The sequence below is a fragment of the Eschrichtius robustus genome, chromosome 14, assembly GCF_028021215.1.
Source record: "Eschrichtius robustus isolate mEscRob2 chromosome 14, mEscRob2.pri, whole genome shotgun sequence".
In the NCBI taxonomy this organism is placed as follows: Eukaryota; Metazoa; Chordata; class Mammalia; order Artiodactyla; family Eschrichtiidae; genus Eschrichtius; species Eschrichtius robustus.
The window spans coordinates 16,232,621-16,252,059 of NC_090837.1; the positions used below are offsets into that span (position 1 = coordinate 16,232,621).

Here is a 19,439-nt window from a genome sequence, read left to right on the forward strand (position 1 = left end):
TTCATCCCATCTGATTGCCCAGGGCTCCTCTCACTAGGGAGAGAAGTCTAGGATGACTCCCAGGTTTCTGACCCCAGTAATAGGGTCCCCCTGCAGCAGGGGAAGCATGCCAGGTGTGCAGTATGATCACATGCTAAGATGGTCAGCTACACCATGTCCCTGGCCACAGTAGCCCGTGTTCATTAAAGGTCCCATAAAAGACTTACCCACTCAGTAAGGCTGGTGGTGCTTTCCAAGAGGCTTTTGGCATCAGAGATGATGAACCAGTAGTTTCCTAAGAGATAGTGTCTTCAAAAGTTATAATTTTTTTAGATTGAAGCTATCTAACCATTTTTAAGACAGATTCAAAATGACCTCAACTTTCTTAACATCTTTTTTTCTTAGCCTATCTTCACATGCAGTTTTGTCTGCTTCCATTAAAGTGTTCTTTTACAAAACAACTATTTCCTTGATAGGAGTATATGTCTTATAGGAAGGGCTGGTCAGATTCTAGCTGAAGTGTGATATTTACTCACATCAACTATGATCAAAGCAGAGGTATCACCAAATGGCAGTAAGTCAGCTAAATAAATCCAGGATTAAAGGGGGAACAAAGGCCATATCTAAAAAAAAAAAAAAGATCTGGATTTATCTGAATTAAGATTTTTTGCTTCCAGAAATTACTTTCTCTGTCCTCTCTTGCTTTTTGGAATGCTTAATATTAAAGTTAACACTGATGGTTTACAAAATTAAATGAATTTTTCAGCCTTTCTTTGGAAACCCAATTTGATAAAAAGAGTTTAGTTTTTCAAGATAAAGTAATTTTTAACCTTGATATTCGAGGTTTTAAACCTCAATATTCAAGGTTTTAAAAAATTGGCCTAGGGAATTCCCTGGCGCTCCAGTGGTTAGGAGTCCGCACTTTCATTGCTGAAGGCCCGGGTTCAGTCCCTGGTTGGAGAACTAAGATCTCACAAGCTGTATGGTACGGCGCCGCCCCCCACCAAAAAAAAAAAAAATTGGCCTAAAAATCATCTGTGTGCCATGCTAGCTGGTTGGGTGGCTGAACTGGAAAGCAAAGATACTCTTAGACAGTTTGGTGGTTCCTTGTTACTTTTCGCTGTTGCCGCCATCCTTACAAATAGGATAGCAGATATGTCAACGTTCTTCTTCCTTTCTGTTGCAGCTTGTAAATCAGCCTCTGAAACAAAGGTGATATCTCATGCTGTGCGGCAGCCTGTTTTTCTTCGCAGCATGTCGGCTCCTTCTGACCTGGAAATGATTGGTAATGAAGATTTGGAATTTACTAGAGCAAATCAGAGGTAAATAGCTAATGGCCAAGGTCGGATTCCCACCTGCGGCTGAACGCTGTCATCGCAACACACTCCCTGAGCGGCTTTCTTGTTTGGCTGTAGGCGGCGCCACGTGACCAGCCACCGCAGCAGCTCCTTCACGCTCCTGCAGTCATTGGCCATCGAGGACAGCAGGGACAAGCCCACCTACAGCGTCCTGCTGGGGCAGCTGTTTGCTTTCATCGGCACCAACCCTGACCAAGCTGTACGTCACGTTTTGCCGACCACAGGTGGATAGCGCGAGGGGTCGTGTGACAGCAGGAGTCAGGTGTACTTCCTTTTCATGCGTTTCAGGTGTCCAGCAGCAGCTTTCTTTTGGCTGCGCAGACAAGGTGGCGGCGGGGAAACACTCGCAAGCAGGCACTGGTGCACATGCGGGAATTGCTGACGGCTGCCGTGCGAGTCGGGGGAGTGACGCATCTTGTGGGTCCGGTGACGATGGTCCTTCAGGGAGGACCCAGGTCAGTCGCCAGTTGAATGGGCGAAAGCCATTCCAGAGATTACTCTTGGGGCAAGATTTAGATTTTAATGTTTTCCCGTAAAATAATATACTTTAATAAAACTGGTACAGGATTTAATTTTAAAAATTCAGTGCATATAACAGAAAGTAAAAGTCTCCTTACTCACCTTCCCTTCCTAAATTCCACTCTGTTCATTAAGAGCTTGTTGTATCAGCTACGCATGCATAATAGCTATTTCATTCTCTTTGTATGCTTAAGTGTGTATGTGTATGATTTTTTAAAAACTCAATTCAGATTATATTACACAGGACTTAACTGTAATCAGTTGTTTTCCTCAATATATCTTGGATATCTGTGTCTTTTCATGTTAATATGTATAGATCTGCATTATAGCTTTTAAGAACTTCATGGACCTCCGTTGTAAAGATGGTTATATTTTATGTAACTCATCCACTACTGATGTACACATAGGTTCATTTATTGTTTCTTTCTCTCTTTCACTTTCCCTCTGCTTCCTTTCTTCCACCCTTCCTTTCTTCCTTCTTTCTGTTTTGGTTTCCTTTTGCATTAACAATAGTGCTGCAGTCAACAACCTTATATCCCTATATTTTTGGTGCTTATTTTTACTAGATCAAATTTCTTTTTTTTTGAATTTATCTATTTATTTTTGGCTGCGTTGGGTCTTCATTTCTGCGCACAGGCTTTCTCTAGTTGCATCGAGCGGGGGCTGCTCTTCGCTGCAGAAAAAACAAAATTTTAGTTCTTGCTCACATCCATTGCAGGTCTGTCTTGGCTCATGGTAATCACAGAGAGCTCAGGACAGAGGAGGAGACCACCATCTCGAAAGCTTTCAGGGCCCTTGTCAGAGCTCTGGCTTGTTGGCCAGACTAGTCACATGCCCACCCAACCGCAGCGGTGCCCAGAAGGCGTAGTGAGTAACACTAGTGACTGCCACAGCTTACTTCCAGAGTAGTTTCTCTGTAACACTGGCAGCATTATTCCTTTTTCCCTCATTACATTTCCCTCATGACATTATTAATGCCATGTGTCAGACATCTAAAAAAAATGCAGAAAATCCCAAAGTATAAAATAAAAATCACCTGTAAATCCAGCATCTTAAAATAAAACCTGTTAATGTTTTAGTGTATTTGTTCAGTCTTTAGTCTAACCGTAGTGATCTCCTGTAATGTTTTTAGTGCTCGGATAGCACTGCATCATATCCCTGGACCTTTTTTAAGCCAATTTCCTATTTTTAAACCTTAGTTTTTATTTATTTTTACTATTATAAACAATATTATGTTGTATATCTTTGTAGATAAATCCGATAGTTCCAGTTTTCAGCCAGCATTAATTGCCATAGAATCTATCCCAGGTTGTGTTTTTACACTGGGTAAGTCTTATTTCCCAACAAGATTCTCATATTCTGCTCATAATCAGAGTACGAACTTGCAAAGGACGCTTCGCTAATCCTATTTGTGTCTTGGTTTTCTCATTAGTGCAATTGCATTTACAGTATTCAGTGCTGCATGGAATGTCGTAGCCATGCCTCAAATGAATGGTTTCATTGTTAAATAAGTTTGGGAAATGTTGGGTGCCATTCTCTTGCTGCTAGAGATATGAAAGACTCTAACCTTAAAAGGTTCTGAGTAGTCCTGCAGTGAGGAACCCTACTTACCTTTACCTAACGTGGGATTTCCCAGACTTTTCTCTTTTTCTTTGGTTGTGTTGGGTCTTCGTTGCTGCGCACGGGCTTTCTGTAGTTGTGGCGAGCGGGGGCTACTCTTCGTTGCAGTGCGCAGGCTTCTCATTGCGGTGTCTTCTTTTGTTGCGGAGCACGGGCTCTAGGCGCACGGGCTTCAGAAGTTGTGGCACACAGGCTCTAGAGCGCGGGCTCAGTAGTTGTGGCGCACAGGCTTAGCTGCTCCGTGGCATGTGGGATCTTCCCGGGCCAGGGGTCGAACCTGTGTCCCCTGCATTGGCAGGTGGATTCTTAACCACTGCGCCAGAAGCCCTCCCAGACTTCTCTTGAGTGTGGGCATTGTCTTTGAGGCACACTTAGAAATCCCTTCCAACAACCTTCTGTGATCCTGAAGTTTGGGAAACACTGATCTCCAAGATTCCTTCAGTTCTGGATTCATCTAGACACTCTTGGGTTTCTCAGAAGAACTCTCTTGCTCTTGTGTTCACTATTGCCGTTCTTGACATGGTTGAGGAAGTCTGAGCTTTGGTTCTGTTCCCTAGAATTGAAGAACTAACCTGTGGTGGGATGGTCGAGCAGGTCCAGGACGCCTTCGGCGAGACCATGACCTCTGTTGTGTCTTTGTGCGCCCGTTACCCTATTGCTTGTGCAAATAGCATCGGACTCTTATGTACTATACCTTACACCAGGTAAGCAAGGAAATGCTTTTTGTTGTTAGTAAGGTACACCACAGTGTAGTTGATTAAATAGAAATATTTTTTAATTAAAAAAATTGGATTTTTTGGTTTTGATTATCCAGTGACACTATCACTCTGATTAAATGAGCTTGTCTCCTGACAGACACTTAAAGTTACTATGTAAATTCCTTATTGTTGAGTTCCTGCATGATCAAATGTGGATCCCCATTAGGGATTATATTACATTGTCAAAATGGAGAAGTTTGAAGGAAAGAAATAGTTCCCTAGGAAATTACTTATGTATTGAGCAAAACTTTTTGCCTTTGCACATTTATTTCCTCTCTTAGTTACTTGATTAATAGTTTGAAGATGTCAAGAATTCATGAAGTCATTCTTTGAATCCCCTTATGATAAAATGTGTAGTTTTTTTCTATTATGGTAACCTTGTGTTGCTTCCATCGACTTTTACTTTGCTCTTCTATACGAACTAACCAGAACTTGAAGTTCATTACTTATGAAGGAAAATACTCATTCTAAAAAATTTCTATGTTGAGTTATACATTGGTATCCTAAGTTGTGGACAAGGAACTATACCGACATGTTTTATAGCCCTTTGATAACCTGAATCTTAAGTGAGAAGTTCCTAAGGGCTGGTCAGTTATATTTCTTTCATTCAACCCTTTCTGCCTGGCCCAGGAGTGAAGAGAAGTGCCTGGTGCGCAGTGGCCTTGTTCAGCTCATGGATCGACTGTGTAGCTTGAGCAGTCAGACTGAGTCCGGCTCCAGTGAGAAACAAACCAAGAAGCAGAAGGTGGCCACCATGGCCTGGGCAGCCTTCCAGGTGCTTGCCAACCGCTGCGTTGAATGGGAAAAAGAAGAAGGTGAGAAACAGGATTCCTTTCTAGAGCTCACTGATTTCTTCTATTGATGTGTTTATGTATTAAGTATTCGTGCTGGTTGGGGGAAAGAAAAGCTATATTAAATTACATAAGTAGATTGGTTGAATCAATTATGATTTCATGGGAGCCTCTTCATCGGCATGGTTCTATGAAAATTTATCACTACTCTATGACAGTAAACAGTATCCTAACCTGGAGGGCATTACGCTAAGTGAAATAAGCCAGACACAGAAAGACAAATACTGCAGCCATCTCACTTATATGTGGAATCTAAAAAAGCCAAACTCATGAAACAGTAGAACAGTGGTTGCCACGGTTAGGGGGCAGGGGCAAATGGGGAGATGTTGTTCAAAGGGACAAACTTTCAGTTATAAGATGAATAAGTTCTGGAGATCTAATGTACAGCATTGTGATTAGAATTAATAATACTTTATTTATACTTGAAAGTTGCTGAGAGAATTAATCTTGTGTTCTTATCCCCTCCCCCACACACAGAAAGGTAACTATGGGAGGTGATGGATGTATTCACTAACTTGATTGTGGTAATCATTTCACAATGTATATGCATATTAAATCATCACGTTGTACACCTTTTAAAAAATTCACGTTCTACAATCTGAATATATGCAATTTTTATTTGCTAATCATACCTCAGTAAAGCTGAGGGGGTGGGGAGGAACGATAACCACCTGAAGGAGTACAGTAACCCCAGGAAATTGAAGACATCTTTCATTTCCTTTTTGTCAACACTGCTAACGGTGTCCGAATAAATATTTTTATGCGATGATTTTTCAGTTGCACTTTTGAGGTGCTATTTCCAGATTATATTTTCAGTCACCAATCCAATTTAAAAAGTAAACTTGAAGGATAACTTCTCCATAGTATCCCAGGTATATAGCTTGTTTATTTATTCATTCACTGTGCGTTTTATTGTCCTGAGAGCCAGGCATAAGATGACTAAGGCATCGTTTCTCACCTTAAAAAATATGGTCCAGTGGGGGAAATAGACCAATGAACAAATAATTACCGTGCAATCAATGCCATGATCAAGGTGCACACAGAGTGCTATGGGAGCATAGAGGTCCCTACAGACCAGCTGTGCTAGGGATCAGGCAAAGCTTCCCAAAGAAGGTGACATGTGAGTTCTTCTTGAAGGATAAAGAAGACTTCCAGGCAGAATGAACAGTAAATGGCAAATAATTTTTGTGGCTTTTACGAGAGATGTTTGGGGAAGGCTCTGGAACTACAGTGAAAATGGAAAGACCAAAAAAGGTCTTTTATTATGTTTGAGAAGAGGTAGGGTGTGAGTTAAACATCAAGGTGTTTTCCAAAAAAGAAACAGACTCGCAGATATAGAGGGCAAGCTAGTGGTTACCAGTGGGGAGAGGGGCGGGGAGGGGCACTATAGGGGTAGGGGAGTAAGCAGTACAAACTATTGTGTATAAAATAAGCTACAAGGGTATATTGTACAACATAGGGAATATAGCCAATATTGTATAATAACTATAAATAGAGTACAACCTTTAAAAATTACGAGTCACTATATTATACACCTGTAACTTATATTGTATATCAACTGTACCTCACTAAAAAATATATATATATATATCAAGATGTTTCCGTCACAGTAAAATGGTGATTCTTGCCTGTCAATCAAAGTGTGTTTCTGGGTTTTGTGTGGATTAATTATATTCAGTTTTAATTAAGAGGAATGTCTTTCCCCAACACTGAATCATTTTTCAAGTTACTGTTACCTTGTTTACGTGCAGTTGTTATCTAATGAGGAGACACTAATTGGATGGCTAATGAAATACTGAGCAGGTTAAAGAAACATTGGGCAAAGGGAGGGCTTTAATGCAGGCTCGCCACACCTGCAGACTCGCCATGCCTTCCTGGGGTTTTCACCACGCTTCTTCTTTCTTGAACTCTGAAGGCGGCTCCACAGAGGCTGTGCACTCAGGTCTGGCCCGTCAGGTGTCCAGCCTTCTCACCAACCACCTCGCCCGAGCGACAGAGTGCTGCGGCAACCAGGCCGCCGGGAATGATGCCCTCCAGGACGTCCTGAGTCTTCTCAATGACCTCTCGAGGTAAGGAAGGCCCAGCTGGAGCTGTGGGAGGAGGTGGCTTTTCCTCTGAGTGATTTGGCTTCCTTTGCGGGTGGTTGTCTTTAGAAACATCTAACTTACTAGGCCATCCTGATATGCTCTTGCGTCAAGAAAAACAGTAGAGGATGAAGTCATTGAAAAATAGCATTTAGTTCCAAAATAAGAAAATTATTTAGGTGAATATCTACATCATAAAATAACATATTATCATTTGCTTCAATACTTTACTGGCAACAGCTGCTAGCCTTTTGAGTCAATACAATTGCATTCAGTAACCAAACATCTTTACCTTCATTATAGCAAGATTAAAGAATAATCAGCCAGGACCTGTAATTAATTCACCTTCTCATGCTGTGTCTTTAAAAAGAAGATATTCTGTGGATGTTTAATCATGTGTGAGCTGTGAGGCCCACAAAAGCTTGTCCACATAAGGCTGCTTATTCTTTGCTTTCTGCTGAAATGTAACAGGTTCAGCTGTGGCAGATCCCAGACTCTTGAGGCCAGTACAACACAGTATGATCTCTTTGGTCTTGAAGCACTTCTTAAAAAGGAATAAAAGACTAAACTAAAAGCCTCCTAGCTTGGGTTTCTAAGTCTTGGTGTTCTGTGAATCGTGCTGAACCATAGGATCTCAATTAAATAAACATCAGGTATCAGAAAATATTCAAAAATCTTTTAAAGTATTGTTGGTCAATTATGAGCTTTCATCAGATGTTTACAAAAACCCTTAATTCTCCTTCATACAAACATATTGCCAAATCTGTGTCTTCCTCATTAAATATGAAGTCATCAGTTTGTTTAACCTCATTTAGGGAACTTTTGCTTCTGAATTTCTGTAGATAACATTCTCAGCATTGTGGACCTTTTCTTCCTCCTTTTGCAGGAGTCACATAGGTAAAGCCATCCTGAGCCAGCCAGCTTGTGTGTCCAAACTCCTCTCCCTGCTGCTTGACCAACGCCCATCCCCAAAGCTGGTTCTTATCATTCTTCAGCTGTGCCGGGCGGCACTCCCGCTGATGAGCGTAGAAGACTGTGGGAATGTGGAGCTCCCACCCTGGAGCTACTCTGTCCCCTCCCTAAATAGCGAGCAAGAGGATCCCAGCGACCCAGCGTCCAAGATCGCCTCGTTGCTCTTAGCAAAGCTAGCAGATTACGTGGTCCCAGGTGAGTAGCCTCCTGGACGGAAGAATGGCACTGAGGCGCTCACTTCCTGTGGACGGTCAGACCGAGCTTTCCCTTGTCCACAACTGCAGCTGTGCTTCCTGTGATAAAAGGGAGAGAGAGCGGAGAAGGGACAGAGCGGGAGAGAGGGAGGAAGAGAGATTCCAAAGCCAGTGCTTTCCTTATACAGGGGAGCCGCACAAACAACTTTGCAATTTTTCTATTTGCTTAAAGGATGTCAGACAGTCCTTTCTCCAACCGCTTCCGAACCTGACACCACGTTGACAAAAACCAGCCCCAAGAGTTCCTTAAAAGGAGATAAAGACCCTGGAGAAGAGAGTGAAGCAGTGGATGGCAAGCTCTCTATCTTTATCCATAAGCGGGAAGACCAGTCATCCCATGAAGTTCTCCAACCATTACTAAGGTGATGATTGTAATAGCTACATGCCATCAAGCACTAGCCATGTCGCAGGCACTGTGCTGAGTAAGCCCCTTGCAGGTATCAACTGTCTCAGACCTCTTAACACCCCTAAGAGGTAATCAATGTTACTATCATCCCTGTCATTACATACGGAGAAACTGAGGCAGAGCTGAAATATAAATGCAGGTCCCTCTGACGCAGAACCCAAACTTTTAACCACAACTCGGTACTGTCTCTCCAGACCCAACAGAGTGAAAATCCTGTTGAGAATGTATCATTTGTGTCCTACGAGGAGTCTATAGTGTGACCTGGGCTTTGAGAAGGAATAATGCAGCTTGGTTTTCAGTTTTTGGCATCCTTCAGCCATCAGTAAATTTAGGGATACCATTGACTGTGAGGTGAAGAAATAAGAAACTTTTTTATAGCTTTATTTAATCGAAGGATGAATGGTATGATTGCTCAACAAGGAAGTAAAAATATATAATTACTGTCCAAAGATTACAAATCTACAGGGCCCTGTCACTGGAATCCAGGACAACGAGAAGGTCCCACAGAGCACAAGGGAATTTAGGAGAGGTGTTTATGTCTCAGATGAAAGAGTCCTCTCTTCAAATAAATGATTGAATGATGGTGTCATCCTCATAATTGGATCCCTTGTCTGCCATCATGGCAACCGAAAGTACTACCAGGCTGTTGGCATAGACTAAGCGGGGTCAGGGCAAGTCAGCACATAGATGAAGAAACTTCCAAGGAACATTCCTGGGCACTGTGAAACGTCATAGTACAAATTTGGTGAAAGATTTTTTTGAGAGCCAGGTTTAGGAGGCAGGGGGAGCTGAATTATTAGAAAGGAAGATCCCGTCATTCACACCAAGGCAGCAATCCAGGCTGTTGTTAAAATCCCCTCACTGTGGGATTTAGATCACTCACTGAGGCCTCCCCAACCTGTGACCATGCCTGTAAAAATCATTGCCTCTCTCTACCTTCCCATTTTAGTAGCTCAGAAGGACGGCCCTTCCGACTTGGTACTGGTGCCAACATGGAGAAAGTCGTGAAAATGGACCGAGACATGACAAAGGTAACCCCAATATGGAGGAGGCTGCTCCGCCAAGACCCACAGTCGAAGAACATGTGCCAGGCTTCAGGTTGTCAGGAGAAATGTTTTAAAAAAATTTCAAGTTACCACAGGGTGAGAAATTGAAGACAGTGGCTTAACTGAGGCCATTTTCAAGAGAACTAGTCAAAATCAATGTATCATTAACGCTGAAATGTAGAAGAGAACTCTTGGTTTTGACCTAGAAATTTTCTTAGCTCTGTCAAGAAAGTTCTACAGCCTAAAAATTCTTTAAAAGTGATCAAAAAAAAAAAAAAAAAGAAGTGACCATAGGGTGAAAGATTAAAAGAGTAATAATAATAGATAATAAGAAATAAAGACAAAACAGCCCATGAAAATATAAAAATATGCTCAGGCTCACAGATTACACGATAAATAATTAAAGGGGAGTAATAAAACAACAGTAGTGTTATCATTTTTACCTGTCGCACTGATAATGTTAAGATCGATGGTACCCATTATTGCCAAGGTGAGGGTAAATAGGCATTTTCAAGTATCCAGAGACAAGCCTGTCCTTGGCAGTTCTGTTTGTAAAAAACAAAGTAGAATCTGTGTACCCATAAATAGGGGATTTGTTAAAGAAATTATTACATTCCTATAATGAAATACTGTACAACTATAAAAATAATCAGGTAGGTCTAAATATATAGACGTGGATATTCACGATATTTTATGGTATCAGGTTCATATCAATTATAAAAATTCATGATGTTTTGATAACTGATAAAAAAGAAATGAAAACTGTGTAGCGTGGCCTATGATTATGTATGTCAGAATCTGCATGGAAAAAATTCTAGAGGACTAACAGTGATCTCTGACTGGGTGAGGACAAAGGATGTTTGCGGAGATTTAACTTTCTACATATAATATTTTAATATACGAATTTATAAAAATGAGCCTGGATTAGGGGAAACAGATTTTTTTAAAGTATAGTGCTGAGAAGAGCGAAAAGAATATCATGAATGTCTTCAATCTGATCCCCAGGGTGGCTGCTGTGAGGTGATTACAGAAGAGGCGGCAGCTGCTCTGCGAAAAGCAACCAAGTGGGCACAGTCAGGCCTCATCGTCAGCGTCGGGCCACCCGTGGAGTCGCTCAACCCAGAGACTGTGAGTGGACTGTCCACAGGGGACAAGAAGAAAACCGCCCAAACTTCCATTTGCCGAGAGAGGAACTCTGAACTTGCCAGGTAAAACCTTTCACAGGGTGGAAGCTGTCTGCACTCTTCTCAGACTTACTTTGTAAAGGATTTGTTTTGAGGGTTTTAATTTTATATCCTCCCCTTGACCTGCTGGAAATGAGATCTGAGGGCTTAAAATACCCATCCGTTGTAGTAGTTGTTCTCAAAGTCAAGTTAGAAAGTGGTGACCATCCAGGTGGGTCCGAGGTTGTGAGGGACGGATAGGGAGGAACTCCAGGCTGAGTGGACATCTGTGGCAGGAGAAAGGCCACCACCAGGAGCACCAACTATAGTTTTTCTGAGAAAGGCCACCACCAGGAGCACCAACTATAGTTTTTTTGAGAGTAGAAATAGTAAACTCTGTCCTTGCTGCCTTTACTTCATCCAAACAATACTTGTCACCATCCCAGCTGTACACAGAAGCTTCTTTCTAGTTGGAGGAAGGATAAATGCGTGTTGCCCCTGGGAAGTTTGTGTGAGGTTCTGTGCTTGCCAGCCAGAGGCAGATGTAGTGTAGGTCCTTTCCTTGATCACGATGGTTTATACAGTTAAAGGTTTAGGGTCCATTGTTTCCAAGGCTTCTTCAGTTACCAGAAAGAATGGGAGTCACCGAAACCCACTTTTTCCAGTATTTATAACTAGAAAATGTTTGCATCTGGTGCCAAGCCTGAAGCCACTCGTCTGCCTTATTCGCCATCACTGGGCACTGACACTTTTCCCTGTTGACACTTGCAGGACCGACCCTGTCCGACCTTTCATCAGTGGGCATGTGGCAAACAGCATGGCCGCAGAAGTGATCGCCTTGCTTCACAGCTTGCTGATGGCACCTGAGTCAAATGCTGCTCAGATATGGACCACGACAGCAGAGAAGGCTAGTACGCTGTTGCTGCTTAAAAGAGGAAGCAAGACAGGAGTTAATGTTCTGTTCTAGCAAAGGACATTCTAACAAAGAGAGAGTTCCCAAACTGGCCAGATAAACTTGTTAACTGTGTTTTCCCTGAAATTTGCTTTGATCCAGTAGCTTCAACTCTGTTAACCCACATCTCCTTTCACGGCCAGTTCTGATTTCACAGAAGGCAGGCTAGTGTTCTCAGGAAAAGAATGGCACTCCTTGTTTCTCCTTCTTGCTTGTATTCGATTGGTACTAACATTAGGAAATCATGCAGCCTTGGTTTATTGGATTTGTTAAGTGTACTTACTAAGTCCTAAGGAGGCCTCTGTGTGATTTACACTGAGTGCTCTGTCAGTAATTCATCTTTACAAACAATAGTTCAGTTTCCTGAAAACTAGGGTTTGGTAATCAATTTCCCTTTTCCCAGTCATTCGTGATGTGAACACCTTATAACGTGTCCTAAAGATACTTGGGTGTTGAGATGTAGGCAGTATGCTGTTAAGGTTTTCCTGCAGATAAATTTTTGCTTTAGTCTAGGGGTTTTATTAACAGTGTTTGATTCTCCCATATTTTGAGGTTGTGTATTTCCAGTTCTGTCCAATCACATAAGGCAAATATGCCAAGAATGTCAGTGGTCATACCTGATAATTATTTCATGCCTCCCATATCCAGAGTTCCTTTAGCACTTGGGACCCAGGCACCGTTGTAGACACTGCATCATGCTTAGTATCAAAACAACCAGAGCTTTATCTCCCGCTGCATGGGCTGCTTCTTACATTTAGGTTCTGTCTCGTGCGCTGATGTACATTCCACAATTGGGGAAATATGCAGAAAGCATTCTGGAAAATGGCAGCAGTAGTGGCAGAAAACTCGCCAAACTTCAGAGAATCGCCCGCCAGGCTGTCGCCGCACTGTGTGCACTTGGAGGCTTCAAAGAGACAATCAAGATAGGGTCTGAGGTTCAGGTAACCAGCCACCGTTTCCCCAAGTCATCGCTTTCCCCTGTATATAAGTCCATTGATTAATTGCTCATCTCTAAGACAAGTATCATCCACCCAGTTGGACAAAAATCCTTGTTCCTTTAAGCTAAGAAACTCGTGACTTCTAATCCACACTATGCTGCAGATTAGTCAGATATTAGTACAATACCGTGTAATGTTAACTACAATACTTGTGTCCTGTGGTGGTGTTAATATTGGCAATATTTTAGAATTGCAAGTTTGAATTTGTATCATACTGTGATCACCTTGATGTAAGGTTTTAGGACCTATTATTTTAACTCGTGTTCAGGGCTTGGTATCTGCGTTATAAGAAACTATTACTGTAATGCTGGTAATGACAGCTGTAAATTTCCTCTTCCCACTTGTCACATCAGATAATTGCTCACACCATCAGAGCTGGTAGGTAGTGCTAATCCCTCTGTGTCTCTAGGTTTTAGGTAGAGGAATATCAGGAAGTGTCGGAGCAGTGGCTTCTATCAATGAACAGGAAGGTATAGCTACAGTCAAATTCCCACCCATAGACTGTAGAAAGACGTCGCAAGCATCAGACACACTGACTATTCCATTGTCTAGACTTTGTGTTCCAAGATCAGAGGTAAGGTGATTTTTAAATGCATCTTAAAATGTTACTGCAGATGGTAACCGTACTGTAATGAGTAATAATGCACATACACGGTACAGAAGCACAAATACTTGGTTTTCTTAAATTTTACTTGTGACGTGTATTTACCTATTGGGCATAATCATTTAATAGTAACATTTGTTTGGAAATTTTTACCTAGATGACAAAATTAATTTCTTTGGTTTGGAACATTCCACAGTGTATTGTATGTTTAATTGTTTGGGTCTAGCTTGCAATTCTGTATGGTGATTTGATTCTTTTTAACTGAAATTTTGAGAATTAACTCCAGATGATAATAACACCCTCATTTCTTATAAACTAACTACTTGAATTTAACTTTTTGCCATGCCCCTTCCCCCACCGCCATCAGGCATTGCCTCTTCATAAACTGTCCATTACTGAGAAGGTAGTACAGGCAGTCCAGTCCATGTTGCTTCCTCAGGAGGGAAGTCTCTCTATTCATACCTCACTTCCTGCAACAGGAGATGGGTCAGCTCCTGTGATGGCAGTCGTTCGGCTCCTGGCTGAAATAAGAACAAGGTGAGCACCCTCCAAAGATCCCCTCATGTGCTGAGGTGGTGCAGGCACAGAGACAGGGGTCTTCCATGGGCCCCTCTGCACCAGGCTTAGTGGGTCTGCAGCATGAACTTCATGCCAAACTGAGTAACAGAAACCATCCTCTTGTGCTATGTTTACTATGGTTTTTGTTGCATTCCCCAGTTTCTGCACTTTGAAATAAAGTTTAGCTGTTTCCCTAAGAAAGTAAATAAACTAAATATGATTGATATATAGAGCACATACATAAGGCTCCACTGATTTGCTTTGGTTAAAGAACTTTGTCCTGTCACAGGAATTCTTCTGCAGCTTTGCCTTTTTTAAAGTGGTTCGGACCACATTAGTACCTATCTGGTCCATCTGCTTTCCAAACTGCTGAGGAGAAAATGAGGGAATGCTCACAAGTGTTGGAGTTGGAAAGAAAATACGTTTATTTACAATTAAACAACAACAAGTTTCTTTTGACAGTGAAACTTATCAGAAAGTTCTAATATGTGTTTTGAATCAGGTGAGAGAGATCAGCATACAGATTTCCCAAGCGTTTGGACCTCTCTTTTTCCCAGAACATTAATATTGCCCGTGGAGCGCAGGTTAGGAAGAGCTGTTACGAGATGGTGCTGATTTCTCTCCTGGCACTTGGTGGCTTCATTTAGGGAGATGGCAGCCATTTTTCCCTTTTCCGATTGTGCACGCAGTGTCAGCAGTTACTATGCGGGGAAAAGAGAAGTTACGTACTTCCCAGCCAGTCCAGCTCAGAAAAAAAGCAAGAGGAATGGGGAGTTTGAACCTTGTTTAAATTAGAGGATAAAATTGATTGAAATGTTTTTCACAGTTGACTTTTTAGAGAATGACCATTGATGACTTTGAAATATTGTAAATCTTTTAACATTAAGAGCATGCCTGGTCATGGCCCAGCTTTTAGAAGACAGCTTATTTTGTGAAGAATTCATACAGCAGTGTCCAGCAGCTGTTGAAGTTCTCAACCTAGTAGCCCAGGAATGCAGTGCTGGTAAGTACCTGTTACTTTCCTTTCTACCCTATTGTGTTAAGTTTTGTCAGCACATTTATAATTTGATAATGGAATGTTAACTGTTTTCATGTACACATCCAACAGCTGAACTATAAACACAACACTTACCACAATTTACTTTCATTTCAGATCTAGAAATGTAAATAAAAACCTTCAGTATATGCCAACTAGGAAATCAGCATTTTTCAATTTAACCTTAGGACCACTATGTCAGAGTGTTTTCTTTTCCCCATTCATATTAATTAGTTGCCTTTATTTCTCAGTTAGAATTATGTATGAGCTGTCCTTAGAGCTGCAGATACTTTCTGACTATTATCATTGGCCACATTTGAATTCAGAATCAAGAATTTACACTAACATCCATCTTTGTGTGTGTGTGTGTGTGTTCCTCTGTGTCTGTGTGTGTGTGTTTATGGAAAAGTTCGAACAAATACAAGAATAGAGAGACTTTTTTCGTATAATGAACCCTCACGTTTCCATCATCTAGTTTCAACAGTTATCAACTCATAGCCAATCCTGTTTCATCTACGCTACACCATCCTGGATTATTTTTAAGCAGATTTTTAGATATTCCTTTATTTTAAACATAAATATTTTAGTATGTGTTTCAAAAATAAGGACTCTTAAAATAACCACAATGTCAGTATCACATCTAAAAAATTTACAATAATTCTTTAATATTATTAAATAGCTAGTCAATGTTCAACTTTCTAAAGTTCTCATAAAGTAATACTTGTTCTTACATTTGTTTATTTGAATCAGGATCCAAATAAAGTTCATCTATTATAATTCATTGCTGTCTTTTAAATCTCTTTTTTAAAAAAATTCCCCTCAGTATCTTTTCTTCCCTTGCAACTTATTTGTTGAAGAGTTTCCCACAGTCTGGATTTTGCTGATTATATCCTGTGGTGTCATTTAATGTGTCCTTTTGTCCTCAAATTTCCTGTAAATTGATAGTTGGCCTGGGTGTTTTTAAAGTGAAAATGTACCCTTTATCCCCAAGGACATAGTAGGACTCTAAATGTAATTGTTCACAATTAGATTAGCAGTTCTCCAATGCTCTAGTACTAGCATTTTCATAAACTGTAAGGAAGAAGTGGATATCCTTACCTTCCCTAATGGTTTTAGTTTTACCCTTTTTTTTGTTTTTTGGTCATTTTTGTTATCTATATTATTTACTGCGTCTCATGCTGTTTGCTTTTTTTCAGTAACTCTCTAATCTCTTTTCTGTCCTTAAATTTTTGTCCTTTTTCATGTGGCAGTGATTTCTGTTGGTTTGTTTTTGCTTTTTAATTTGTCTTCATTCTGTATCTGTTTTACTTCCGAAATCTCCTTCCCTTAACAAGCATGGTTCTGTGGAGTCAGCAACTGTTAAAAAAACCTCAGAGAGGGACTTCCCTGGTGGCGCAGTGGTTAAGACTCCATGCTCCCAATGCAGGGGGCCTGGGTTCAATCCCTGGTCAGGGAACTAGATCCCACATGCATGCCACAACTAAGAGTTGTCCTGCCACAACTAAAGAGCCAGTGAGCTGCAACTAAGGAGCACATGTGCCGCAACTAAGGATGCTGCCTGCCACAGCTAAGGCCTCGTGCAACCAAATAAATAAATAAATAAATAAAATATTTTTAAAAAAACCCTCAGAGAGACCCCAAGAAAAGGGAAAAAGAACAAAAGAAAAGGAGCTTGCATGCTAGGCTTCTTGGGTGAAATTACTTATGCTAAATACTTGCTTATAATTTACTTTTGTACTTGTGGTATGTAGTTCCCTGCCTCTGCTTTCAATATTCTTGGCTTAGGTTGCATCCTAAGACTTATTTGACTGATTTTTGCAAGCATATAACTTGCTGAATGAATCACTTACTATTCTATAGGACTCTTTCTGGGTATCTTTTATACATTTTATGGAATAAAGGGGTTTTACTCTGTGAAATTAACTTTGGTACTTAATGTACAAGCCAGGAATCGTAATAATTTAGAGCAAATGGTTTTAATAATAACCCACTAACCCATTTTTTTCTGTGGAAAAGAACCCTGTGGTAAGAAAGAGTTGGAAAGAAACGTGGGGGAAGTGCTTATTAATTGCTACAAAAGAGAAGACTATGAGCTTATACACAGCGATTTATATTCTAAAATACTGTCCTATGTCAAGTATAACAGTCCTTAATCACTCATTTATTAGATTATCAGAAAGAGCTCTGAGGTTAAATGTTGGTGACCAAGTTTGCTGATTGCTGAGTCATTTACCTGTATTTATAAAAAAACAAAAACAGGGCTTCACTGGTAGCGCAGTGGTTAAGAATCCGCCTGCCAAGGCAGGGGACATGGGTTCGAGCCCTGGTCTGAGAAGATCCCACATGCCGCAGAGAAACTAAGCCAGTGCGCCACAACTACTGAGCCTGTGCTCTAGAGCCCGCGAGCCACAACTACTGAGCCCGTGTGCCACAACTACTGAAGTCCACGCGCCTAGAGCCTGTGCTCCAAAGCAAGAGAAGCCACCACAATGAGAAGATCGCACACCGCAACGAAGAGTAGCCTCCGCTCGCCGCAACTAGAGAAAGCTGGTGCACAGCAACGAAGACCCAATGCAGCAAAAAAAAAAAAAAAAAACAACCTATATCTGAATTACTTTTCAACACAGTAGTGGATTGTTTTTTTTTTTTAATTTATTTATTTATTTGTTTTTATTTTTGGCTGTGTTGGGTCTTCGTTGCTGCACGTGGGCTTTCTGTAGCTGGGGCGAGCGGGGGCTACTCTTCGTTGCGGTACGCGGGCTTCTCATTGCGGTGGCTTCTCTTGTTGCGGAGCACGGGCTCCAGGCGCACGGGCTTCAGTAGTTGTGGCTCACTGGCTCTAGAGCACAGGCTCAGTAGCTGTGGCGCATGGGCTTAGTTGCTCTGCGGCATGTGGGATCTTACCGGACCAGGGCTCGAACCCATGTCCCCTGCATTGGCAGGCATATTCTTAACCACTCCGCCACCAGGGAAGCCCCAGTAGTGGATTCTTATAGCCTGCTAGGGAGTCATAGCCTGTGCTCAAAAGAAATGCTGTTTAATAAATGAGATCCAAAGTGGTGGGTAGAAGAGAAAGAGTTCTTTGATTATTTATTTATTTATTTATTTAATAAATTTTTTAATTTAATTTTATTTTTTTTGGCTGCGTTGGGTCTTTGTTGCTGCGCATAGGCTTTCTCTAGTTGCCGTGAGCGGGGGCTACTCTTCATCGCAGTACGCAGGCTTCTCGTTGCGGTGGCTTCTCTTGTTGTGGAGCACAAGCTCTAGGTGTGCGGGCTTCAGTAGCTGTGGCACACAGGCCCAGTAGTTGTGGCTCGCAGGCTCTAGAGCGCCGGCTCAGTGGTTGTGGCGCTCGGGCTTAGTTGCTTCGCAGCATGTGGGATCTTCCCAGACCAGGGCTCGAACCCGTGTACCCTGCATTGGCAAGTGGATTCTTAACCACTGCACCACGAGGGAAGTCCCTGATTTTTATTTTTTAATGTATCAAGATTTTTAAATTTCATATATGAAAGTGTCATAAAATGTATATGCGATAATATATTGATTCTCTAAAATGAAAAAATTTTCAATGAATTCCTTTTATTATTTTACTTCATCTGGGACGAATTAAGCCACGGACTTGGCCATTGTAACGTTAACTCACTCATAGCTAAATTTTATAGCTTCTCTAACACAAAGAAAAGAGTACCTAACTCCGTTTGGTCTAGGAAGATAACACTACAGAGCTTTTTCTCATAAAGAAATATTCCTGGGGACTTCCCTGGTGGTCCAGTGTCTAAGACTCTGGGCTCCCAATGCAGGGGGTCTGGGTTCGATCCCTTGTCAGGGAACTAGATCCCACACGCTGCAACTAAAGATCCCGCAGCTGTAACGAAGATCCTGCATGCCGCAACTAAGACCTGACGCAGCCAAATAAATAAATAAATACTAAAAAAAAAGAAGAAGAAAGAAAGAAGTATTCCTGAGGAGCCAACTGGATCCCTTGGTTGAAACAGCATAGGAAACAGATTGTGAAACTGAAGAAAAGACACATAGAAACCGAAAAAGTTCTCAACTTTTTTTTTTTTTTTTAAATTTTTATTTATTTATTTATTTATTTATGGCTGCATTGGGTCTTTGTTTCTGTGCGAGGGCTTTCTCTTGTTGCGGCAAGTGGGGGCCACTCTTCATCGCGGTGCGCGGGCCTCTCACTATCGTGGCCTCTCTTGTTGCGGAGCACAGGCTCCAGATGCGCAGGCTCAGTAATTGTGGCTCACGGGCCTAGTTGCTCCGCGGCATGTG

At 41.5% G+C, this 19,439-nt stretch overlaps 1 protein-coding gene across 4 annotated transcripts in view; it reads left to right on the plus strand.

Moving 5' to 3' along the window:
* HECTD4 (HECT domain E3 ubiquitin protein ligase 4) overlaps nt 1-19,439 on the plus strand; it is a 199,788-nt gene that overhangs the window by 113,372 nt on the left and 66,977 nt on the right. For 3 of the 4 annotated variants that reach the window (XM_068562278.1, XM_068562280.1, XM_068562281.1), the window contains exons 30-44: nt 1,166-1,301; nt 1,395-1,536; nt 1,626-1,792; nt 4,034-4,180; nt 4,865-5,049; nt 7,001-7,154; nt 8,056-8,336; nt 8,568-8,757; nt 9,751-9,832; nt 10,853-11,055; nt 11,782-11,917; nt 12,721-12,903; nt 13,370-13,534; nt 13,932-14,101; nt 15,010-15,125. In XM_068562278.1, coding sequence (XP_068418379.1) covers nt 1,166-1,301; nt 1,395-1,536; nt 1,626-1,792; nt 4,034-4,180; nt 4,865-5,049; nt 7,001-7,154; nt 8,056-8,336; nt 8,568-8,757; nt 9,751-9,832; nt 10,853-11,055; nt 11,782-11,917; nt 12,721-12,903; nt 13,370-13,534; nt 13,932-14,101; nt 15,010-15,125 — 2,457 coding nt within the window. The remainder of the gene's footprint in view (nt 1-1,165; nt 1,302-1,394; nt 1,537-1,625; nt 1,793-4,033; nt 4,181-4,864; nt 5,050-7,000; nt 7,155-8,055; nt 8,337-8,567; nt 8,758-9,750; nt 9,833-10,852; nt 11,056-11,781; nt 11,918-12,720; nt 12,904-13,369; nt 13,535-13,931; nt 14,102-15,009; nt 15,126-19,439) is intronic. The other variant, XM_068562282.1, reaches the window with a different exon arrangement.